The 19127-nt window shown below is 43.2% G+C and overlaps 1 protein-coding gene across 12 annotated transcripts in view; it reads right to left on the reverse strand.

The window, feature by feature from the left end:
• LOC128753718 (nuclear factor 1 X-type-like) overlaps positions 1–19127 on the reverse strand; it is a 91302-nt gene that overhangs the window by 48065 nt on the left and 24110 nt on the right. For 10 of the 12 annotated variants that reach the window (XM_053855709.1, XM_053855712.1, XM_053855711.1 and 7 more), the window contains one exon: positions 10693–11224. In XM_053855709.1, the coding sequence (XP_053711684.1) occupies positions 10693–11224 (532 nt within the window). Of the gene's footprint in view, positions 1–10692; positions 11756–11827; positions 12493–19127 lie in introns of those variants that run through there. The other 2 variants (XM_053855710.1, XM_053855704.1) reach the window with 2 other exon arrangements.

Consider the following 19127-nt stretch of genomic DNA (forward strand, 5'->3'; position numbering starts at 1 on the left):
GCAGCATTTTTCCCTTCTGTTTCAGACGCTTTCTTTCTTCCTGCTTTCTTTGCACCACACTTAAACGCTACAAACTCATTTAATCCAAAACATCCAGGTGTTTACTATTTCCTGATATCTATTTTATTTTTCAGCGCTTGATAATATCAACACACATACAAGTTTTCAAAACACTTGAAGCTCACAACGACAAATGCTCTGTGGAAGTGAATTGACAGACTTTGTTTCTGGCTCCTCCCTCTTTTCGCTTCAGCCCTGCCTACATACCCACACAGACGTTTCACCTAAGATGACCCTGCGACCGGAGGCCAGGCAGCTCCTCCTCCTTCCCTTCCTCCCTCTCTCCTGAAAGCCAACCTTCCTTCTCACTCTCATAACTTGGGCTGCAAGCTGCAAAACACACTAGAACACATGGACACCACACCTGCAGAATGCGGAGGGCAACTCTAAGACTGAGGAGGGAGCTTTGGTAAAAGCAACTATGTAAGGATCAAGGGCATTTGCCAGCAATACATCTACTAACAAGTGAGCAAAATGAGTTTGTTTTTGCTCAGTGTTTCTAAAATGAAAGCAAGATCGACTTCTTGGGTGCGATCCAGAATCCAAAAGAAGCCGGAGTGAAAGATAATCATTGTAGACAGTAATACTCTCCTGTGACCCCCCCATCAAAGGAGGCCTTCCAGTGTTCGACAGAAGCTCTCCAATGTGAGCAGGGTGTTTGACCCACTTACATTAGCGCAGGACAAAACTGGGGTTAACTAAGGTGAAGGGTGGAGCCACAAGTCCTCCCTCTTATCTCCTCACACCCACTTCTCTTGAATGTGCATCTTTATAAGGCATGAGTGTGCGGCATCAACGCCAGCGCGGTGCAGCCAGTAAAGTAAACAAGGCAGAGCAACTGAAGACACATCAACCTATGAAAATTATTTATCAAGAAAAAATGTTAGAAAACATTTCGCTACTTTGTTTAATGTACCATATGAGAACAATCAATGATAAATACAGGGTCAGGTGGGTAAGGCAAATAAGAGGGTCCAGATGAGGCCCAGAGGTTCACAAATCAAGTGATTGGTGAAGCGGAAAAAGAGTATTCTCACATGCGTGACTTGTCTTATGATCATTAAAATACATGCACAGAAATACATGTCAAAATCAGCCTCATGAATGAACAGCTGGGCTGGAACTTGAAGGGATTCATTTCGAAGCACATATAAACTTTCAGCGCACCAACTCCAGCGGCAGCACATGACACAATGTGATGTCATAACAAAAACAAAATGACAACACGACTGGTGGACGGTAAATTTCAGTTTAAAAAAACTTCACGAATAATAGATTACTGACTCAAAAGAAGTGAAGCTTAATCGCGGTAAAGTATTTTTGCAGGATATCGCCACCAATCTATTTCCTCCTGTTGCCTGTGCGTGAGACATGCTCTACGGAGTTGCTAAAATAAACAAGCAAATAAAAGCGGCATACCTCCCCAGATCACTTTCTGGAGTGCTGTGCGTGAACAGTTTTGGAAGCGTCTAACTAGGCGTGTAACTTTGGGAGACTGTCGTGGTGTGTATGCGCGAGCATTTGCAAGACAACAAGCGAGTGTATGTGTGTGGCACGGATTAAGAGCTTCACCCCTGGACCTCAAAATTAGATAGGGGATTAGCGGAACACATCCACCACCTGGCATTCTAAGCTGCGCAATTACAACAACAACTTTTAATCAACAACAGCCGCACATGTGTCACATATAGTCAGGAATCAGTCGTCTCGCTCTCGCAGGCGCTGACTGAGTGTACTCTTAAAGCTACAGGCCACACTGAGGGCTTATTGTAACCCACGGTATTGACAGGGATGAGCCCAATTCAGAACTTGTTGCTGAGGATTTCAATTCCAGGGTGACTTTTACTTGGCTTGACATGATTCCAAAATAATATGTGAAAAAGTCGGCACTAATCTCGGTGGTAGCATCCAATTAGCACCCGTGTTCGGCATTTACGATCAAGTGACGCGTCGTGTTACTAACTTGATACCTTGGTAATCCCCGTAAAATTACCCGCTTTAGCTACTTTCCCCAACTCTAATATTTACGTCTGTATGGTGGTGCAGCAGGTTCAGTGTGGCCAGTGTAAAGCCAGCAAAGGTTAGGGCCACCCAAACAATGCGCTGGTTGCCAGCGAAGCTTAAGAATGCTTACAGATGGTATTCTGCAGCATTTTTGGAAGAAAACCTTTGCCACTAACGCATATTATTACGATTCATAAAAACCTAAACACAAAAGGAAACTGAATCATTTGTGGCAACTGTGACTCAGGATCCAGATTGAGGCTCTATACAAAGACAGTTAGGGCTGGGCAATTTTATTGATTCTCCAATATAATTTTTTTTTGTCATAGAGTATCTATTTAATACCAGTAAGAATCACTTTTTTAAGTGCTTTCATGAAAAAAAAAAAACTCACCATATGACCAGAAAAATGATGTGGCAACCCGCTCCACCATACACAAAGTGCCACATCCATGACTTCAGAGGTGACAGCAGCCCATTTCATTATACTATGTACAGGTACGGCCGGCTTGCATCACTGTTCAGTAACACAAGGGGAAAGGCAGCAATAACACAGCAAATGCCAAATAACTGAGGAAATACCAACCAAGGAGCGCACCTGAATTAGATTAAAATAAACACAAGCAAAAAACATTTAGGTCAAGAATGAACGACGAATGAAGCTTAGAAAAGAGGATAAGAGAGGTGAGAATTACAAACCAAGGTTCATTCTGTCCATATAAACTTGACCTAGTTACTTTTACACACACAGTTGGCTCACGTCAGGCTAATGAAGCACGGGCCTATAATGTCATTTGAAATATGTCAACACCCTAAAATGCTTCTTCAATGTAAGTTAGAAAGCAACCATCATATCAGCAAGACAAAAGATTTATTAAATAAAGGTTCCGTACTCATGGCAGGTGAAAGTCATGGCTCCTTTAGACTCACAGGTGGCTCTTAATGTACAGCCCTAATGCAAGGGGCATCGGGGTCACAGTTCCTTGCTTCTGGAGACAGTAGACTCCCAAGTGCCATTGCGGTTGATTTACTAAAGGGCCTAGAGTTGGATCGCAGTTCAGCTTAGCGCAGCTAAATTCAATAAGCAGACAATTATCAGAACATAAATTGGCTCATGACTTGGACAATAATCTAATTTAAGATCACTGTGTATCTAAAAGTTGCGTCAACAGAAATGTTTATTCATTTCCAAATCCATATTTGTCTTCCAGCCAGTTAAAGATTTCAATGGCATCTTCTGAAACTCTCTTTTACATACAAACGTCATTAACCAGAGAGATGAAATCTCTTCAGCTGGAAACTATTCAATCACAGATGACCACTTGAATTGCCTGAACATCAAATGCCTGCCAAAGAAGCATCACTCATCTTTTCAGCTTGGACGGGGTTTTTCATCAGTTTCCGCTGGGAACTTCGGCTTTAGTCGTGGCAGTGACAATCCCATAAAGTCACTGAATTCATCAAAGTGCCGTACCATGTGGACTCAACTGATCAGCAGATACAGAGATGTACAGTACTGGCATTCTGATCGTCCAGGGTAACAGCTCACATTGATCTTCCTTCATAAGCCACAGACACCTTTCAAAGCAATGGCCAAATTTGACTTTTAACGTAAAACATTTAATCTCATTTTATGACCATGAATTCAAGTCCATTAGCAGGAATCGGGAAAGTAGGTCAGCATTTGAGTTTTACTTTTCTATGACTACTCCACACAAAAGGAGTAGAAGAACACATCTGAACTGCACAAAAATAAAATAATTAAAAACATTTTTAAATGCAATTTCAAAGCTAGTCTTGCTTGTAGCATCCTGCAGCGATGACAACCCGTTGATGCACAAGCCAGAGTCGTGCTGGAGGTTCATTGGACTGTACCCAGGAAGTTTCCCTCAGCACCCCAGTTGCCATGGTACTAGCCAAATTAGAGTCCAAAAACGTGAGAGCAACAATCTGCGGGTTTGTGAGGCAGTATTTCATCGAGGTACTGGATGGGGGCAAAAAAAAACCAAACTGAAAATATTTCCACCTATTCTCAGAGTACAGCAAAACTATTTTTCTTTTGAAGGGTATATCAATCGAAGGTTTGTCAAGTGGTGACAATGATAAGCTCTAAGACCTGTAAACAAATTCCACAGGATGAGAGCCAACACAAAGCACCTTGATGGGTACACTTAATAAATGTTCAACATATTCTGCAGCTGCGACTTCATTAAGTGACAGAATCATGAAAATCTCAAGGTAAAAGCCATAAACAACACAACCAAGTCGACATTTATGTTTAAATATGGCAAAGGTGAACAGCAGCTAAATAAAAGCTCATCCTTGGCCTCGCTCTTTGCTGCAGTGCATTAAATAAAGAAAGACACTTGATGACTTCATGAAGTGCGTAAAAAGAAAAAAAAAACATCAACTGAGCAATTAAAGGCAAAGATGAATGGAAGTACATGGATTGAAATTTATGGGGGAAATAAAATATCAAGGAATTGTGACACGCCGAGAGTCTTCCATTCATTGAGAAGCCTGGCTAGTGAGGTGTGAATGGTGAGAAGGAACAAGGCTCAACTCAAACTCAAAAGCGTTTTTCAACGTCGGCGCTGTATTGTCTTGGATTTTATCTTCACGTGTCAACAAAATGAGTCATTTCGGATGTCTGCAGATAGGCCTCCAGTCAGGTTGTGCGGTTATCAAATATCACATTTTAAAAGCTGCGGCATAGGATGTTCCTAAAATGTCTAACCGGAGAATATTGATTTGATGTTCCTCTTTCTTTTTTGTCAAGGGCCAAAATCCAAAATACGTCATACTACAGTCACTCCACATTACCGATGAAGATGAGGATCTTTAACCCCTTTGCACCCACTTGCCTCAACAATCCATCTGCTCCGCCCCCCCCCCCCACCTCGAAGTTCAGCCAAACACGAGCAAGCGCACACACCGGTGGCACTCCAAACGCATCCAGTTATCTAAACAAGCCTTGTCCTCCCGTCAGTGGATTCTATTCACTGTCTCGAAAGAAAGAGAGACTCTCCTGTTCACAGATGAATGGATTCTTTTGATGAAGAGCCGAGCCTTGTTTACCGCCACTCAATTTATTTACCGGCCTGTTTTTCAAGTTGTCATTGAGGGACTCACTACCAAAGAGTAACCTCCACAGCACTCACATACGCCTCGTCCTCACCCGACTACCCCCAGCATCTCATCCTCTTCTCAACTATACTCTCCCATCTGCAAAAACACATACATTTACACACACAGACACCCCACCCCCCCACTGCAAACCCATGTCATTCCCTATCCTGTTTCATCCTGCTTTCTTCTCTCCGTCTAGTGTCCTAGATCTGCGTCCAAACTGATTTGAAGCTTACTCGCTTACACAGACGCATGCCAAATTTGATTCTTTGCATTCTGTTGTGCTTCTCAGCAAGCTCAGAAATTCATCGCCACCCCACACCCCCACTTTCAATCTTTCTTCTCACGGTGTAATGAACACCAAACGATGCCCTCATGAAGGTTGTCCCATAATGAGGAGTCGGGCCAGCTTTTCCCCTAAATTATAATTAAATCCAGAATGGACATGGAAGTGTGACACTTGAAAAGTTTTAGAAGTTGCAGCTACAGATTAAGATGTGATTTTAATTGGACAAGAAGGGGGGAAAAGATCCTGTGCCAAGACGGTGCCCGTAAAATAACAAAGTAACACAATCTGAAATCAATGTTTTCCATCAAATAAGATATGCAGAGAAACAGCAAAACCAACTGGTGACAAAGCATCTTTGTATAGGCAATGAAAGAAAGATCACAGGATGGAAAGAAAAAAAAAAAGACCCACAAGCTGGCGATCGCCGGTTTTCCTGAAAAAGCAAAGATAATGGTCCTATTGAGCGCTAAAATGTTTCTGCTTACAAATTATTATACATTTTTTCCGTGGCCACAAACGGGAGACCCGGGTGCTAATGAGGCTCGGGGAGGGCATTCATTTGAACCCTAAAGAGGAATGAAAGAAAAACGGGAACAAGGAAAAGAAAGGAACGACGAGGGAAGAAAGCAAGGATCAGAGGGAGGAGGTTGGCAGAGACTGTGTATGAAAATTTGGCGTCTTCAATAGAGAAAGATAGCTTTGTGCCAAACACAACCGCCGACTCAACTCCTCTCACTTTCTGAACATCAGACTTGTTTTCTGCGTTTAACTCACCCACATAATGATTTACTTCACTCTTCTACTGGTGTGAAATCATAGATGTTTTTCCGAATGACCTGACGTTAGTTTCAAAGACGGAAAATAACTTCAGCCTACGAACCAAAATGAAACTAGCGAAAAGGAGGAATAATTAGCTTTAAACAATACACACGTCACATAAGCAGGACGGCCACTGCGCGCTGCTGAATAGTAATGTGAGCCAGAGCAAGCTGGCGATGCCAAGGCCGTGCTGTGAGAGCAGCCTGCTGAATGAACCAGCATCCCTTCCTTTTTGGCGGACCTGCTGGAAGTAAGCATTGCTCACTGCACTTCTCCGCCTCCTTCTCTCTGTCTCAGCAAGAAAAGTGGTGAGTAGATATAAGGTTTTCGGTGACAGACACATTTCACGACTGGCACCACTACAAGTGGACAAAAAGGATGAGGCAGTGAGAGCGCTGCTCTGCTTCTAACTCTTTTTATAGTCCTTTTGCGTGTTAAAATAAATACATAAAGGAAGGTTAGTTTATTTGGCTATCTCGGCTGTGTTTCAGTATGAAATTAGACTTTAACTCTAATTTTTTTTACTAATTTCTTTAGCTCACAATTACCAGAAATGCGTTTAAAATTCAAATAAAACTCATATTTAAAGGACAGCATCAACGTAAAGTGAATTTACCAGCTCAAGCCAGCAACCTCATAATTGTAAATATTTATTTTTATAAAAAATACATTGAAACTCAATGAACTGAAATTACCTTAAATGTGTTTACCCGCATTTCTCAATGATTAATTAACTGCATTGAGAAATATTGTAGAGCTTTCCAGCTGCCACAGGTTGCTCATGTTACCAAAACGTTACATTCCATGTCTTTCATTGCTGAATTTATTATTGGTCCGGACTGAGATATATCCTGGAATTTTCTTTGTACTCTGCGTGCTATTGCGCTCCACAAACGCGAGCTCATCCAGCATGTTTTGGACCGAACAATGAGGCTTTGGCGAGCTCAACACTATTAGCCATCCAAATCCACACTTTTTAAGAAAGCCAAGAAAATGGAGAGGACACTTATACTCACTTTTTTTTCTTAATACAACATGACTGTGCACTCCCTTGTTCAGTGACCTCTTTATGTGTTTTACGACTTTCCCTGCTGCAAGTTGTCAGAGGATCAGAACACACAGACTGGCAGCACAGCACTAGCTCCCGATGACAGTCAGCTCAACCCCTGTGATGTCATGGGAGTCACACAAGAGGCGCAGGAAGTATTTAACTGGGGAAATGTTGTTCGTAAGTGTGAAATCAATCAGCTTCCTTCACTTTTTCAAGTCTGATCTGATCCGTCTCTTTCACCCTGTCTGTACTCCTCCTCCCACTCTCCACTGGACCTAATCTTTCTACGCCATGCTGAACTCTAGAGGGATTTTTATCTGTGAATCCTTCCTATGGTCAGTGAGTTGGCCAGGGGGGCGCTGGCTGTAGCAGTGGGTTTTCTCTTGGCTTTCTCACAGTGCCGTCCAAGATATGACTACTGCTCGAGCAGCAGAGAGCGAGGGAGAGGCGGGATCTGGCACCGCCGAGCATGGAAAGTGGAGTGTTTTGCGGTCATGGCAGAAATGGCACGGTGAGCACATTTCACACCTCCCTCGGAGTGACTGCAAATTTCCTGTACTGCACTTGAGATTGGAAACACATTTGGAACATCTTTTCATGATCACACTCGCGCCGCACATCATGAATTATGCATTCACAAAAAAATTACAAAAAGTGTGAATGAAGGATCAACTGACAAATGTCTTTTCGAAACCTTCAAAACAAGTCTATAAGTGCTTGGGAAATCTAATCTTAGCAGCTAATGCTTAATGACTGCCTTCGTAATAAAGAGCATTTGTTTCAAATTACATGAGACATTAAATTAGAATGAGACAATACCAGGGTTTGATGAATAACATCATTAACATCCAGGATCTTACTAAAATATTCTTGGTCGTAACTTCTTCTGGCTTGACGGAACAACAGGCAGGGAAGGTGGTGAGTTGTGGTTGTGTGGTTTGTTCTGCTTCGGCTGCGGTGTGTTACGCTCCGTAACAGATCTGAAAGACTGTCTGGCTTCTGAGCAGCCTGAGAAAGCCTGACGGCAAGCCCAGAGATTCCCTGTGGCAGCTTTTGCCACTCTGTCATAAACAAAACACAAGACGTCTTTCTCCTCTTCCCACACCAACCGGGCTCAGGCGGTGCCAAACAGAACAATCACTTTCGCAGCTTCTTCTCCTTTCCAACACACACTCTTTCCCTCTCTCTCCCCGTCTACCGCTCTTTCTATATAAACAAAAGAGATCAGCAGAGACTTTACCTCTATGAGCGCGACAATGAGGGTGATGTTTAAGGAGACAAAACAACAGTGTGCACGGGATCAAAGAGGAGCCGGAAAGACAGAAAATACTAAACCCTGACAAAAGGGAAAAACAAACAAAAACAAACAAAGAGCGCATCTTGTCATGATTGCATAATTTGAGGGGAGAAAACACTGTGGCGCGAAAGAACCATCCAAAACACACAGGTAGATGAGCAGTTATTCGTTTAAGCTTCGGCTCTGCTTTCGAAATGCTACCAGATGTGTTCCCCATTTATATTGGGTCTTTTATAGGGGTAACTTAAGGTCCAGCAGATAAGCCACAGTGCGAATGAGTAATGTAATTGAAAGTCACTCCACGCAGCTGTTTTATGATTTACAGCTCCGGACCAAAACGCTGTAATAATCACAGCAATAAATAAAGTGGATAAGAAAATGCAACTCACGACATAAAAATATGTATTGGGATTGAATTTAGTTTGTTGAAGTTATTGTTTTGAAATGCTATAAAGATTATAAATTAACAGAGCGCAGGCCATAAAACAAAAAGAAATGGACTTGAAATGTGAAAAAAAAAAAAAAAAAAAATAGACACCAGAGTGGATATTAGGAGTTCCACAGCGAGATCATCCAAAGTGGGAACAGAACTGCAAGAGCCGCTGCCAGGGTTTGGCTCGGCGGTGTGAGGTGTTTGGCCTGGACGGCAAATTTTTCTGAGCGAGTCTTTCTCGGAGAGAAACCGTGGCTGTGTTACCAAAATAATTCTGCCTGGGCAAGGAGTGTGTATTTGGGTAGCAGGAGGATATGGTGTGAGTACGTACATTTGTGAAACTGCATTACATCGCGTTCATGCAAATTCATGTGTGTGTGACATTTTGGCTGGGAAATGATACAAAATGTCCAGAAAATTCCAGCTGAGATAATATTAGGTCATGGGCCTGTTTGTATTTGGCGGACGTGTGTGTGTGTGTGCGCGCGCACAGTTGGCTGCAAAATGTGCTTCAAGATTGTGTGGGGTAGTTGAGATAGTGCTGTTTTTAACGCGGGAAAAAAAATAACAGCAAGCATTTTGGCCGTGTGTTTATAATGTACGCACACTGGAGGCTGTGGCGTGCAGTGTTTGGCTGAATGCAAGTATGTGTGTGTCCGGGATAGTGGCTGTGATACAAGGCTGTTTGGCTGCATCAGAATCTAACTATGGCGCTCCTTGGCTGAATGTCCACACTGTGGGTGTGATTGCAATTGTGACAAAAACCATGTTTGGCAGTTGGTGTGAAAGTGTGCCATGAAGAAGGATTTTCCTTCTCGCTTTTTGACATTTAATATAATATAATATAGCTGGGTACAAAGCCCAAAGTGTGTGTCAGAGGCTTTCAGGTAGCTTGGCGGGAAACAGTGTCTCGTGGTGGCCTCGGACAAAAAGACACGAACAGACTGGCTTGAATTTTAATGGTTATAATAGTCTGATCGTGAGCTGTGTACTCTGAATCTTATAAAGGGAAGAAAATGGCAACCTGGCATACATGGTGGAAATAAAAATACACAAGAAAATTCAACACTGTATTACAGTTATACGAAGCCAAAAAAAATGTCACTGCCTTGTATTCAATATGACAGATTGCCCTTGACACACACTTGGATATTCTATCTTATTTTTATTGACAATGTGGAGCAATGAAACCCTTTTGTTTAGTAGTCTACAAAGAATATAGCTGTTTTTTTCTGAGATGCTATTTTATCAGTAAAACCGGAGCTAAGAGAAAGAAATGGAAAACACAACATATAATACAAAATAATTCTTGTTTTTGTTTAATTCTAATAAATATCAAGTGGCTTGTAAATGTTGTGACATTTATGGAACTGTCAGACTCTCGGTTAAGAATTGTATTAATTAATTACTGTATTAATTATTTCTAAGCCCATATCCATTTACTTCTACTTTTTTAAGAAGGGTTTATTGTGTCCTTGTCAGCAAGTAAAATGACATCCTGAGGCATTAATTAAGAATGGATATTGTGAGTGAGTCACACAGGCATTGTCATCACATCTGTTTGTTAAAGTGTGTGCTTGTCCCTAGAATGTCTGGAGTTTGGCACATACCTGGCGTGTGGACGAAGTAGGCCAGGTAGAGGTCCAGCTCCTTCACAGACACTCCGATGTGGTGCGGCTGAACGCAGAGGCCTGGATTGGTGCACTGAGGTGACTTGACCAGTCGCTCTCCGTCCGTGCTCTCCAGGGGGCTGCCCTTGAACAGGATGACCATCACCAGGTCGAGCCGCCACACCTTGTCGGCCTGGCGCAGGCAGTCGATGCGACGGATCTTGCCCTTCTGGTCTGGGTTGGACAGTACGCAGCAGGGAGGCTTTTTCCCAGTGATGCTGAGCACAAAGTCCTCACGGAACTCTGGCCGGATGTCCTTTCGGAGCTTGGCCAGCAGGCGCGAGGCCCACTTCTGTTTTATCTCTGGCTTCTCTCCCAACAGTTCGTCCTTCACCGCACGTTCTTCCTCCTTGGACATACGCTTCTCGTGCTTCTTGAAGTATTTGCGCTTGCGGGCCTGCAAGTTAAACCAGGTGTAGGCGAAGGCTCGGACATGGGGCAGCAGGGCCTCGATGAAGGGGTGGAATTCATCCTGGATGAGGGAAGAGGACGGGGGGAGGGTGGAGGACGAGAGGGAGGGTGGGGGGAAGCAGGACGAGGCATTGGAGAGAGACGGCGAGAATGGGGGAGAGAAAGATGGGGAGAGAGGGAGCGGGGGTGAGGAGGGATAAAGAGAGGAGAGGCAGTTAGCACCGGCGCGCAGCATGGAGGAACGGCGCCTTCTCTGTATGAGTGTAGAAAGAGAATGAGCGAGAGGTGACAAGAAAGAGAGAGGACGGAAGAGTGAGAGAGGGAGAGAGAGAGAGAGAGAGCGAGAAGAAGAGAGAGTGCGTGTGTGACAGGCGCATCTCAATGAAGGACGCACTTTACAACTAAACACTACTGAGACAGGTGCAAGATAATAGACAATTTTATCCTTGAGTTTTTTCGCTCTTAAATTAAGGTGCAATTTCATTTCTATCTAAGAAATGTTCAGCTTTTTATACATCAGCAAAATTAATTATAAACCTAACACATATCATGGCCAATAAAAAAATTAAATAAACTAAATTAAACACTATAGAAAAACACAGTTGTATTAAATCCAAAGACTTAATTAAAAACAAAACCATAACATTTATAACATGCTGTTTACCATTTTGCTTTCTCATCATAAGTTCACTCAGTCGATTGAAACTTAAATGCGCCAAAAATGTCAAAATGCAAAAAAACAAACAAAGTATCTTTTGCTTCAAAAAGTCAGAAAGAGTGATGAAAATTTTGCAAAACTGAGACAAAGTGGTCCAATGGAAGCGGCAGGAGGTAAAATTCAGAGAAAAAAGGACTGAAGCCAAGAGATGCCCAAGTTCAGGTGCCGCTCACGGGCGAAACCACAGAAGTAGAGCAGGGAGCGGGTACGAGACTAAGCTGGTTGAATTATAAAATGTAGAAGAAAAAAACAGGTAATTCGGCAAAACTGCTAAAAATGGGAAAAAATAAACAACATAGCATCAAAAATATCTGGAGAAGAAATCTAGGAAAAGGCTTGGCAACGCGGTGCCTGATATGGGGTGAATCCTGGTCTATACAAGCACCATGGATAAGAGACAGAGCGAAAGATGGACAAGGGGGGTGCAGAAAGAGAAGAAGAAAAAACAAAAACAAATCAAGAGGACCAAATCAATGTTGGAAGAGTGTGCACGACCGCTGGCAAGCCCAAGTGCCGCTTCTTTTTCCCCCTCTTTCTCTCCAACTCGGTCTCTGTCTTTCTCTTCCTCTCTACTTTCCTTCTCTAACCATTGACTGAGTCTGTGCCAACATGCGGAGGGCCCACCTATTTGGCACCAGGACTCAAGCAGCTCAGCCAATACGCACGCTTCCAGCACCGAGAGGGAGGGATGAGAGTGATGGCAGAGGGAGAAGCAAAAAAGGCAGGGGGGGGTGAATGGCTGGTGGATGGTTTCTGGTGGTAGAAAGCGAGTGAGAGCGAGCGAGCGAGGGGGAGAGAGAGAGAGAGAGCGATGTCTGTGTGTTAGGTGCCAGCAGAGGGCTCGTCATTATCCAAACGAAAGTTCCAGCCTAGTAAAAAAAGGCAAATTATATCTAGAAAAAAAACGACATAGCAAAAATGTTGTTCTCTATTTTCCCCCAATGCTAATACTAAATATCGGTCTCATCAAAGTCGCCTGTATGCAGCTGCATCCCCCGTCCCCGTGGCTCCCACCCCCCTCCTACGACAGCCCTCTCTCCCTCCCTGCTCGCGTTACACCACCTTGGCATGGGATGGCATGAGAAAACACAGGCCCAAAATCCCACTAGACCCTGGGACCAGCAGCTGCTCCTGGATTTACCACACAAACAAAGAGAGGAGGGGAACGAAAATGCCCGTTAACCTCCAACAAAAAGTAGCATCCAAAAACATGCTCTCCTGTTTCAAAATGCATCCTCATGTCCAACCTGGCTCCTCTCTCTCACTCACTTGCGTGTCACTTCCCAACCTCAACACCAAAAACAGATTAAAAGTTTGTCACCACAGTTTGTGTGGCTATTGAACGTTGTCATCCATTTTCTGCAGTAGGTGGGAATGACGAAAATGTGGTTTTCACTGAGACAAAATCCATTTCCTCCAATGCAGAATAAGGTGTTTCCCGGCAAGTGCTCAGTTTAGTGTGGACCAGTCCGCCACATAAAGGCTCATGTGTTGACTCCTCGGACAGAATGTCATATTTGCCAGAAACTGGGATGAAATTAATCAAAGTGCTGGTGTTTAAGAAATGTGCTTAAGTGTCATACAGACGCATCTGGCAAGAAACGCTTCCCCAAAAAGCTAATTTGTCCGGAGGCAAAGTTGACAGTCCTGCCATTTCATTGTGGGTGAAGCTCCCCGCCGTGCAAAGGGACTGGGAGTCTGTGTGAACACCCAACAAAAGCCAGAGTACTCTGGTTGGCTACCAGGACCAACAGACTGAGCCTGGCCTGCTCCCTCTGTCATCATCTGACAGAGAACCCGCAGCCTGGACTGCGAGCTAGTCCACTGACTGGCTGGCACACTGGCCGGGAGGTTGGCTGACATGCAGGCTGGGTGAATGGCTGGTTGGCTAGTAGGGTAGGTAGCTCGCTGGCTGGCGGATTGGCTCATCAACCACTCCTGCACGGGTGGGAGGGAGGTGCAGGCCCCATCTGGACGAGGCCTAGCTGGTAGCGTACCTTATGCCTGCCTCTAACAGACACATGCACAATGAGAAATAAAAGAAAGACGGCACAGAAAAAACCAAAGACATTATGCAATCCTTTCTGCTATTAAAATCCCTTATCAACAGGAAGGCAGTTCTAGATCATTTCAGCAAATCACCATGTGATCATAACAATGACATAGTTGGTTATTAATCCCTAATCCCTAATCCATTTTTCTCTTTGTCTATTCAAGTTAGTGACGCCAACGCTTTCCGGCCCTTTAACATTTTGGGCCTTACACCTCTCAAAAAAAGAGGAGGGAGCTCCAGTGCCTTGTTACAACACTAATCCATTCTATTAGGCAAATGTGACATATAATCCGTTTTTAAATCCACTGTCGAGCGTATGATATTAATTAACTATCTTATTAAACGCTGGGAGAGCAAGACAATTATTTAAGAAAATGTATTTTTTTTATTCTTCAACTCTTAAGTGAGCCTCATCTTTTATTATTATTATTATCATTAGGGGCCTCAGCACTCACAAGTGTCTGTGTGGAAGGTGATCATATCTGAAAAACGCACTTTTAAAAGATCGCCAGGACTGAGAGGAAGAAGGTGTTTACACACGCACACAGTGGTTATTCTGCACGATAACGGCAACATGTTTCATACACGTAAATATCGAGTGAAACCCTTCACACGTCTAATATAGGTCACATAAGTGAAGTCCTAATTCGTTTTCAACGTACTTCTGCTTTGTTGTCAAAAATGGAAAACACCATCATCACCGCTTACCGGGTCGAAATCCTAATTTCATTTTCCACACGGAGCGAGTGAACACGAACCGTGGTCGGTTCTACCCGTTGGTTGACCGGTGCCGCTGCCAGGATCGTTCGTCTGTCCACGGAATTATAATTCACTAGGTTTGGCGTGAGGTCGTGAAAGAAAAAACGGGCGTCATTTGAACTCGACCAAGTTAAAATAAAAGGTTTGAAACTAGCAACCATGATTTTCCAGTGAGCTCCACCCTGCTCCGGGCCCGCTGCACCGGCACGCAGCACTGACGAGTCAAAACGGAATTTACAACTACATCAAAAGAGGTTTCAAAAAGGGGTAAACTTCGCCCCGCAGCAAAATTCTTTAATTAAAATACAGAATTTGATGGACATAAAGACGCACTTTATGGTTGCTTTCGTGATAAATTAATGGTGTTAATTCCTTTTTCTCAGGGGCTGGTTAGGTAAAAGCCTGAGGCGAGAAATTCAGCTTTCAACTGTTTTTTTTAAAAGATCACAAATGTAAACATGGTTTGTGGTGATTTTAAGAATTTATTAGAAAAAGAAAGGGAAGGTGGGAAAGAAACAAATGATCTAAAATCAGATTCATGTGTGCTATTTTTTAATATATATAAATAGAATCCATACTTAATTCTGGATACTATTTGGCCAGGACCTATAAATGCAGTGTGTAACTAGATCCACTTAAAGATCGTTAGATTAAAAATAATCTTGACTATTATTAAAGAAATCAAATGACAGAATTGATTGCACAACTGCGTAATTGAAATAATCTGGTGACATTGTAACCATCTACACTATGATAGAAAGACACATCTGTGAATGGGAATTGTTCCTCATGCTACATGGGACCTCATTTCAGAACAAGATGGATGTATTCGCACACTGAACTTCAGTGAGGCATTCAAAACAGATTATTAAAGGGCTATAAAAGAAGAGATTGCAGATGAGAGCAGCGTGCACGGACATGTCACAAATGGAATTCGTCTCTGACATCTGCTGCATAAAATCATAATTTGACCAGTTCATTGTACAATCAATCTCTGCGCTCTAGCTTCCAGTCACTTGAAATAAAGCAGAGTTTGTTTTCAGTTCTTCCGTGTTGACTAAATAAAACAGGCTTTTTTTGACCGTTGAAATGCAGCTCAGGCAAGGTTCCCCAGCAGAAGAAGAAAGAGAAAGGGTCTGTATGGTTTTAGTTTCCATGGTATTTCACCATGAAAAGCGAAAGTCATGTGGCGAGGAACACTCACACATAAATTAGTGGAATATGATCTGTCTTAAAAACCCACGAGCAGAGAGGGGGAAAATGAAAAAAAAAGCTATAATATTCTTGCACATTTTCAAATCCAGATAATTTATGTTTATCTTCATATTTCACTGACTTATCCACCCATTAAGCCCACACACATCCACTCACAACTTCCAAACCGTCAAACAATGAGCACTGCCAATTCTTCCATTTCAACCCTCGAACTATTCTCCCACTTGCATGAAGGAAAAAAGTTCTCACTCTGTCTCTCATTGGCACAGATTGATGTTAAAATGTGTCCGTGCATCGTTTGTAATTACGCCTGTTTACACACTGAAGCATTACTATGTGTGAAAGTCTGGAAGCCATTTGTGGCATGGGGCGAAGAGGCAAAGACAGTTTAAACAGCTCCAGGGACACCAGGACAGATAGCACCACGGCGCTTCTGACATCACCGTCTTAAGAGTAATTTTATACCGAAATATGCTTCAACGTTTACACTATGGATTTCTAGGGGCAGGCAATTACTGCTTCAGACATTTTGGAGATCAAAGACAAGATTTCTTTGTCCAAAGCTCCACAACTGCACGTTATTGTTTCTAAAAACTATCTACAGAGTAGATTACAATATGAAACACGGGCGCATTTAGTGAACACATTTGTAAGAGAATGAGTGATGTGTTATGGAAAGAAAGAGTGTGAAATACTGTACATCTGTGACTCATAATGCACTTGATCTTGATAACAGTATTGTCAATCAGAAACAAAGTTCTTGGCAGGAGAGATGTTTGTGTAGAAAAATGAGCAGAATGAGCACTTTTACTCAAATTTGGCATCTTAAAGTAACAATGTAATGAAATGCCTTCAATATGTGAGATAAACCCAAGTGGATGCATTACACAAGCGTATGTACCAGGCGAGCTCATATACTGAACACAATAATAGAACTATTTTTTTTCTATTTTAATATTTTCCCAAGACCTTAGGTTGCAGAAGAAATCAGATATCTTTATCATGGGATAACCAAGTGGAACTAAGACAGAGATTATATAATAGGTGATAGTGGGAATAAGGCCTTAGTGCAGCATGATAAGCCTCCTTCATCCGCCAACCCACACACACGTTATTTCAGAATCTTACGGCACAATAGAAGATTTCATGGTGAGGAGAACGCGGCTGTGCTTTCCATTATGTGTGTGTCTTCTTATCTTGCCTCAGTTTGGCACATTTGGGCTTCAACTGAGTTTGGAAGTGGCTGCCTACTATTTTCTGACTTACTCGGCACTCACCTCAGTCGCCGCTTGCCAACGGCATACACTGGCAGCCGAGGCCTCGGCGTTAGAAAATACAGCAAACCAGATACACTCTGCCCTTGGTGACCTGCTCTGAGAATCTCACTTCTCCTCACACAAGAGATGCTTATTAAGAGATTTTGCTCTCATTCTTTAGCTCCATCTCACTCTTTTATTCCTTCCTGCTCCACATTCTGCCAGTAAAGGCAAGACGCCAGCATTTTCCCAAAGCCGGGCACTGCGCCCTCACACTTTTATTCAAATGCTGCACCATTAGTCCAACTCACGCATTCACCCACAGCGCCCTGCACTCACCTTCTACTCATCAGCTACTTGATTTACTTCAGTCACCTGCAATTTTAATATCAATGCTTGGTTCTACCGCTCCTCATATATAATTACTTTCTCCATTTCCACGTTTGTTGTGAGTCAGTTTACGGACTTGAAAATGTGCACTTGTTTTTCAGACGGTGCCAGACAGACACAAGCTGACTCGTCTCTGTTGCCCACTCCATACAATGCCTCGACTAATGACAAGACCTATAACTGCCGCTTTGTTGCACATCTAATTATCATCTGCAATTTATGATTCAGTAAGTGAACCTATAACCCGTACAACGATGAAGTCCTTAATGTATCTTGAGTGCAGATTCATTGACAATGTCAACTCATTAATGGATGCAATGACCCTCATCTGCCAATTACCAGACATGGTTCTTGAGAGGGAAAGCCAAACCCAGGGTAACCAAAACAAAAGGACACGCACACGCACACACACACACAGCGTCTTACTATGCAGATGCAACTTTAAGAATTGGACCCGAGAAAATGTCAGCCACATGCTTCTTTGAAGATGACAAACCAACCTTGTTATATTACCAAGCATGTCTGTCAGTGCTTCCTAAAAAGCACACTGAAGCTTGAAGATTCAACTCTGCTTATCATTCAAGCAGGCGCCTGGCTGGTTTGGCAGCGTCAGAGTTAAGCAGTGCCCACTCCCTGTGGCATGATATGAGCTGGGCCTATGCCTGTGACCTCTGCTCGGTCTGCGCGAGTCAGTGGGGCTAAGGGTGGATAGTGCCTCCGAGTGTCGAGCGACATCGATCTCACAAGGGTTAAAAAGGTGACTGTTCCAAACAGCTTTCACGGAGTCGGGTCTTAAGCTTTGCCACGCTTGACAGTTTCGGGTTAAAGGGGGAGACGCTCTTGAAGTGACTGCGAGCTACGCATGACTGGCAGGGAGTTGGCAGCGAGAGGGTTAAAGGTCTCCCTGCCCATTTTGAGTGGCATTCGCTGCAGGCCAGACACCCTGCTGAGTTGGTAGAAAGAGGCAGGGGACGCAGACATGCAACGCAACAAAGAGCTCTCAGACAAGACTCGCACATAAACTAAAACTACTCGATTTTTTTATCTATCTGCCTGAAAAACCACTACTTTCAACAACACATGCGGCAGAAGGCACTAGTTTGAGAGCCACTCAAGTGTGAGTTATTTCCACTGTGACCACTTTTACAGCACCAACAGCCACCTTGCTCCGACCTCAGGTGTACCACACTACCACAGTCAGACAGCCATAAGTGGATGCTGTCGAAAGGGACATAAACTTGACGAAAAAATCCGAAAAGACACATCCACTGGAAATGTTTTCTGAGCTCTTTTCTCTTACACTCTACAAACACTGTCTACTCGAAACCGACTGACATTCCAAATTAAATTACAGCTTAACTTTCCTGCAATCAGGTTTCATGTTTTCATGTTACAGTGGAGTCTGTGAGACGATTTCTTTCCATGTACAGTCTCGTTTTGCATTGAACACAGCAATGTTTATCAAATGGAAGCGAGGACTATGAAACACAAGTCAGTTCCATTTACAAACATGCGATTGTATGAAAAGATAGTATCACGGGAAAGTGAGCCAGAAGGAGAGAGCTGGACTGAA

The sequence above is a fragment of the Synchiropus splendidus genome, chromosome 2, assembly GCF_027744825.2.
Source record: "Synchiropus splendidus isolate RoL2022-P1 chromosome 2, RoL_Sspl_1.0, whole genome shotgun sequence".
NCBI classification, from domain to species: Eukaryota; Metazoa; Chordata; class Actinopteri; order Syngnathiformes; family Callionymidae; genus Synchiropus; species Synchiropus splendidus.